Source organism: Mycetomoellerius zeteki, unplaced genomic scaffold (assembly GCF_001594055.1).
Source record: "Mycetomoellerius zeteki isolate Tzet28-1 unplaced genomic scaffold, Tzet1.0 scaffold151, whole genome shotgun sequence".
Lineage (NCBI taxonomy): Eukaryota > Metazoa > Arthropoda > Insecta > Hymenoptera > Formicidae > Mycetomoellerius > Mycetomoellerius zeteki.
Window position 1 is genome coordinate 1,785,231 of NW_017256458.1, and position 7,339 is coordinate 1,792,569.

Here is a 7,339-nt window from a genome sequence, read left to right on the forward strand (position 1 = left end):
TGAAAATACCCTCGAGTCGCTCCCAAGACCATCCCGCTTCGTGATTTACCCCACCAGGAGTGAGCGAGTGAACGAGCGAGCGAGTTTAGTGAGCGTCTCGGCCGAACTCACTGTGCCATTTTGCCTAGATGTTATCCGATTTCTTGCCCCCGACGACATCAGTACGGAAAAGAGAGCACCACGAATCGCTGGTGAATTATGTGTACAAGGCGTTCCATAAAACGCCAGATGGTAAATATGATCAGGATTTGGAAGAAACGATTTCGGACAGCTTGCCACATCGAGCTTGTAGAGTACAAAGAATTTGTAAATGTGAAAATTGAGAGATTTAAGTGCTTGCTGGAGCTGAGTGCTCAAGGATGTCAGGATTGGAGATCTATGTACTTAAGAGCTTAAGAATCTAAAAATATAAGAGCTTTAGAAACTTCGAAACTAAGAGTTCAAAGCACTCCAAAAGCACAAGCATACAAAGATCTAAAAATATAAAAATTTAGTAGCGTTTTTATTCACCGTACCGGGTTTGAACCAATCTGAATTGAATTAATAACATGTTGCATGCTCATAATTATTGCTAGAGCATGTAATGTCAACCAATAGTAGAGCAATATCATTAATTCAACCCAACTTGGTTCAAACCTGCTACGGTCGAAAACGCCATAAGAAAACCTAACGAATTAAAAAAATTAAAATATCTAAAATAATCTGGAATCTTAATATCTAAGAATTTTGAAAATTTATGCATTTGTTGATTTATAAATTCAAGAACTAAAAGATCAAGATCCTTAAAAAATATAATATTGCAAGACTCTCTAAGAGAGGATGTATCTAATAGATCTTTTATTGAAGTCTAATTAATAATAATAGTAGATATTATTGAAGTTTGATTCTAATTACAAAAGGAATTTTGCGTATAATACTCATTGCTATCTTGACACAAATAATGCGCGCGTTTAATTTTATTTAAATCTCCTATTGTGGAACAAGCCGCGACTTACGGATCACCCTGTAATTTAGCAAACAGAACTCGGCGGAACGAGCAAGGACAAATTGCTGCTGTTGCGGTATTGTTGATTATGTTACCCCCTTCTCTCTCTATACAACGAGGGCACAGTCACCGGCATGTCTCGGTGTTTAACGGAGTTACTGGGTTACTGTGTTGCACGATGGTGACGACCGCGACTTAACGCGGTTCTATCGGTGGGGAATTAATCAGAGGGTCAGAGGGTAATTTACTGTGCCTGTGTTCGCCCATGAGAGAGGGAACGTCTCTCAATATTTAACAGAGAGCACGTTACAGTCATTAAGAAAGCTCTCTCGGATCATCGCGGCTCGTTTCCTTTGTATGTGTATTCCATTTCATCATGTATGGTCTTCATCTCGATTTCTTTGAAGCACTTCATCTGTCTTTTATGATATCTTAAGAGTGCGTTGACTTTCAGACGAGGTCCCTCTTTGATCCGCGCATGATATTTTTGGGCTAGCAGATCGACTAGCATATTCTCTGTGAGCTAGAGCTAGCGCTACGATTGCTAGTGCTGCTGATCCTTACTCCTCGCTCGTGGTCACCAAAACCATTATATAGGAGAAAGACGTACTGAGTACCTGTAATATATAATCGTTTATTATATTGTATATCGTAATGTAACTTAAATATTACTATAAATTAACTCTAAACATAGCTTAAATATTACTTTAAATTAATCTTCTATAATATGTAATTTTGCACCTTTCATTAGCAACCTGGATTTTTGAACTTGCAAATTTTTATATTGTTCCAGACAATATAGAATTCTGAAAAAATTTTTGCATACTGCGCGGAAAAAATGATTTTGCTAAAGTACCTAAAAATTCAACATAAACACAGATCTGAAAATAGATTGATTGGACCATTAAAATAATTACGTAGGAATCTGAAGCATAATGAGTAATGCTATAAAAAGTTTTAATATTCTAGCAATCAGTTTGAGTATTTTATATAATATATTTTGATGGTTCAACAAAATTATTTTCAGATATGTATGTAGCTAAATTTTTACTATCAAATTAAATTTTATTTTATTTATTCTTTTATAGATTTAAATTGATCTACCATAATTCACCAGAATTCATAATAAAAGAATTGATTGTGCCTTCAAAATCTCATATTACCGACGAGTTAAGAATTGAAATTATTAATTTATTTATTAGAAAAAATATTAAATAAATTTTTAAATAAAATCTTTTTATAAAACCTAAAATATATTTACATATATACATTTAATATTGTTTTTTGTAAAATTTTGGTGAAAAGAAGATCATTTGTCAACATCAACAAATATGTTAGCATACACAAGATAATTATAATGTAATTAAGTCTTGGAGTATATTGCCTAAAATTAAATTTAGTTATTGTTTGACACAATAATCTACTCACTTGAGAGAAACTTTCGAGAGACATGCTGTAGAACTTTGCAGCAGTGATCCTGGAAGGAACTTTCGACCGCATCATCACGATCTGCAGACTGCGACCGAAAGTGCCGCCGATCCAGTAGCTACAGTAAGCCGACTTGCTCACGGCATCGCTCTGGTTCGTTACAAGCGTTGGCCGTAAATTAATTACAGGCGATTGTGAGCTCAACGAACTATGTACTAATGAAGATACATGCGTTGGTAATCAGTCGATACGATTATCGTGCATTCAGTCTTCCATCGCTCGTTAAAATTCGTGCAATTGCAATACGCATGCAATCTGATACGTTATCTAATAATCTACATTGCACAAAAATTTACGTATATAATGACATAATTATAATGTGAACTGATAATAAGATGCATAAATTTCGCGGAAAAGGATTACAATTTTGCGCCACGATGCTAATTTAATCTAAATTTTATGCTGACGTTTTACTCGGCAAAAAATAGCAGACATTGTAATAACCAATTTACAATCCAAATAACTAAATAAACCGATTAATTATAAATAGAAAATTAATTTAAATATTTATTTGCTTATCAAGCTTCGCAGTTTTGGTTTGATCAAATAACGTGTAATTAGATATAGAATACTCGCCTCGTCTATTAACGCGTGTCCGCTGAAACTAAACATGAAAAGTTCCAGGATGGCGGAGTTCAAAAACATCGAGTATTTCATCAAGCGTACCTTGTTTTTCATCATCTAGAATAACATTTTGCAATATGATATTTTTAGTTTAACGCGTTTTTAGCAAACGAACGTACCGAAGTAATTTGAAATCCCGCGAAGCAAACCAAACCGGTGCTGATAACGAACTGTCCTAACGCCAAGATGTTTATGATTCTTTCGAGCGCATCCGCGAAACTAAAGCAGAAAGAAAGCGAAGAACGATGACAAGAACTGTATTACTGTATTTACGTATATAAATAGAGTAAATTTACAGGGTTGCCATAGAATTGGAAATCAAAAAAATGTCAAGAAAATTTTAAATGTCAGGAAAAAGTAAGGCAAAATTTTCTGAAAAATTTAAATTCTTGACTTTAAAGAAGTTTAATATACGTACATCACATCTACGCAATTTTAGAATATCAAGTAGTGTCGGCAACATTAATGGTAATTTGCATTGCTATATTAAATTACTCTCTCAACAAAATATTTGACGTCCAAAAAAAGACGAAAATACAAAAAATTTCAAAATATTATTGAAAACATTAAGGGAAAATCATAAAATTTTATCTGGAAATCAGAGAAAAGTGGAATTTTAAGATGAAGAATTTGTGACAACTTAAAATATACGGAAAAGATGATTTTCTGAAATATTCACAAATTTAGCTCAATACAAATCTGAAAATAATTTTGTTGGACCATCGAAATAATTATATAAAAATGTCAAAACTTTTTGCTGCATTAATTGCTTAATGCTTGAGATTCTTTATACGTAATTGTTTTCCGATCTATATCTACCTAAATTTTTAGATATTTTATCAAAATCGTTGTTTCCGTGTATTACAGACAAATTTCACACTAATATATTTATGCGAAGGTATTTTTTATTATAGTGTAGCTTTAGTGGTCAATTGTTAGTGTTCAAATATTTTTTACATTTTATTAAAGAATTATTTTAAAAATTGTTTTTTCCTACATTTTAATATCATATCGATCTTTTATACTTAATATAGGTAATATAAATACTCACGTAATAGCATTTTGATGATCTTTAATGCAGTTTGCCATTGCTCTGTCAGCATCGGGATCATTGCTATTCATTGCTTCCAGCCTCTTTCGCAGCACCGCGAATTTCGCTGATCCATGTGTTATCGCGATAAAATTGAAACTGGTCGCGCCGACTATCGTGCCACCCGCAAAAAAGCCACCCATTACATTGAAAACATAGATACATTCGTAGACGGGTGTGACCGATTGATTGATGAAGAAATACCCACGGAAGGGAAATATCTTCTCTCTTCCAAGAACATATGCCTAATCAAGCAAATAAATATTTCTGAGAGTTAGGACAGTTAATCGCTCTTTATAGTTAATTAATTATCTTCTTATTGTTTGTGTAAGGATTATATTTCAACCGAGAACAAAAAACAAGATAATTGATAACAATTATAGTTGATTACGAAGTTTGTAATGACCTTGCTTTTTAGATTATATTATTCAGTATTGATTATTATTGTGTTGTCTCGTATTTTCCTCTCCTCAGCTCAAATTAATTTTCCACAATTGTTAATAATTTATTAACAATTTAATTATGTGTGTATCGGGGAAATAAATACGGCGAAGGGATTAACATCTATGTAACGTACGCGTGCGTGTGCAGGTGTTTTCGAAAGGCTCGTAAAGCGAAACGACCATCGGAAAACAATTTCCCGTGTAAAGGCACTACCGACGCATTTGCGAAGCGATAATAAACAATTTCGGGAGAACGGTACCTTACAAAAAGAGAAAAAAAATGGAATTTCGAAAAGCTACAAATGTCAGCGTTAATCATCGTGCAATTTGCGTTGCCCTGTCGCACGTGTTGCATATGTCAATCTATCACCGTCGTTTCACGAAACATGAAATGGACATCTGCAAAAGTAGTTTTTCTCGTTTGAGAACGTTTGTTTTATAAATGTCTTGCAATTAAAATTTATCGTTAAACATCGTTTTATTAAGAAAATAGACAGTTAGATTTAAAGAAACTTCCGCAGTTAATTGGTCTACAGGTACAATTTAATAACGGAGTCAATTAAAAAGTTATAGAGAGAGAAGTACGAAGTTTTGAAGCAATAAGCTGAAGTTCTCGGGAAGATCTTAAGTTTTATATCAAAAGATATTCTAATGCCACTTCATATTTAATTCAAAATAGATCTTTTATTATCATAAAATTGAAAATTTGCAACTCTACGAACGATGTAAGAACCTTGAAAATTATATTAAATTTTCAGCATTGGAAATAAAAGATGTATGAACAGAAATTTTTTTCAATTGCGAAAATTGTCTTACGAAAAATTACTTTTAAATTCAAAAGTAAACTTTTTATTTTCTTATAATCTTTGTGTCTTGAGAGAATCTGTGTATGTCACAAATAGAAATATTAAATATGTCTTGTACGTACCTCTAAAATTGGTATGCATGAGAAGGTAGCTACGGTTACAGTTACCATAATTATAAAGCATTTTGCAAGTCGAAATGCAGAAAGGCACTTCTCCTTCAAAACGTCTCTATCTTCATAAGATGAACAAATCCAATCCTTTCTCATAATCTCGATCACATATAGCATATCTTTTTGGGAGGACGTATAGATAATGAGACGTAACGTGGCAAGATAAAATGCGGAGCCCATTAAAGCACATGCTGTCAGTTCGTCCAAATTGTTAAAATTGTAAACTATATCGGCCGTCACACTGATACACATTGAGATGAGCTATATGTTGCAAATGACGTTGAATTATTGAAAAAATAGATCTATCAGTGATAGTTTATTTATTGAGAAAAGTTTACGAAAGAAAGAACCAAAGGTATATCAAAAAGTATAACATTTATGCTCATAAAACTTTTAATACACCATAGATAGCTTGAAAAAATGATTCATTGAAGTCCTTTTTGTTCATCATATTATAAATTATATTATATGAAAACTAATTCATTTCACTGAATTTTTCATATATTGGAAAAAAATAATATTAAAACACAAAAAATGATATCGAAACAGCATTATTGTAATTGAAAATAATCTTGTTGATTCAATAACAGTATTAATGAAATAAAATTTTTAAAACAAGAGCATTTGTTCGTTATAGCGTTATTATAAATTAACAAAATTATTTTTTATTAAAATAATGCTGTTTTGACGTCATTGTATAACATCATTTTTTTCAGTATATAATTAATGCAGAGTCCTTTAGTTGTAAAGATTAAAATATTTAATACTAATTAACAGAAGTAACCCCTACAGCACAAAGTTGCACAAAAAATTGCAGCAACATTGCATGTTGCAGCAATATTGCAGAGATTTTGCAGCGATATTGCTGCAAATCTTATGCTGTATGGGAAATCTCTTTTCCTTATCTTAAAATTTTGTTGCGTCTAATTAAACCTCCACCGGCAACTGGGGTCATTGTGAATTTTGGTAGATAAGTTTAAATGATCTGTAAAAAATAAGTAAAATACAACTTTTAGAATGGTAAAAATTCACTGTTAAAACTTTGACAAGTATATATAATTTTTTTAGATTTTTATATAATTCGGAGCAATAAAAAGTTTATTCTGTTTCTCGGAGACCCCTATTGCTGATGGAAGAGCGAAGTTCATATTGACAGTGAAGGGTTAAGCAAGATATTAATTTTGCATACTACGAAAAAGAACCAGAGCACGTGACAAGTCTTGAACACCTCCGCACTAGTTGAATGGTCCCTCTCCAAAGGCCAAAAGGAGACGAATTTGGCAGCTATCATGACGGGCTTGATTAACTCGTCGTATTCTTTATTAGCGTACATTTGGCGTTCCATGTCTTCTTCTCTTCAGCCCGTTATCAATGCGACTCGACGATGCGATCGCGACTCGTGACTTTTTGCGACTGCGGAAAAGCCGGAAGTCCGTCACCGTTCGCTCACCGGCGGAGAGGTCTATGTGCCAATCTCGAAAGTGCCAATCTTTTCTTCCCCTCTATTCTCGTGATTCGATCGCACGAATGACGAGATAACGACCGGATGTCGTTCTCGTAGGTGGCATAATGCCCGAAGTTCGAAACTCTCCACTAACGGGCGGGGCAAACTTCTTGCGTGCATAGATGTCGACCTTTTCCCTTTCGATGGGAAAAGAAAAATGCCTTGTCATCTCTTAACTTAAAATTATGCGAATCTTTGTGCGAGAATTTTTTATTTATTATAAAAAATC

The 7,339-nt window shown here is 33.2% G+C and overlaps 1 protein-coding gene across 1 annotated transcript; it reads right to left on the minus strand.

The window, feature by feature from the left end:
- Positions 1 to 45: 45 nt before the first annotated feature.
- Positions 46 to 7,214, minus strand: LOC108720509 (odorant receptor 13a). The gene is given in 10 exon segments (XM_073512019.1): positions 46 to 127; positions 129 to 184; positions 187 to 376; positions 1,550 to 1,602; positions 2,414 to 2,628; positions 3,046 to 3,154; positions 3,217 to 3,316; positions 4,149 to 4,432; positions 5,559 to 5,867; positions 6,796 to 7,214. Coding segments are annotated over 10 exon segments (1,554 nt in total). The 5' UTR covers positions 6,952 to 7,214.
- Positions 7,215 to 7,339: the final 125 nt, after the last annotated feature.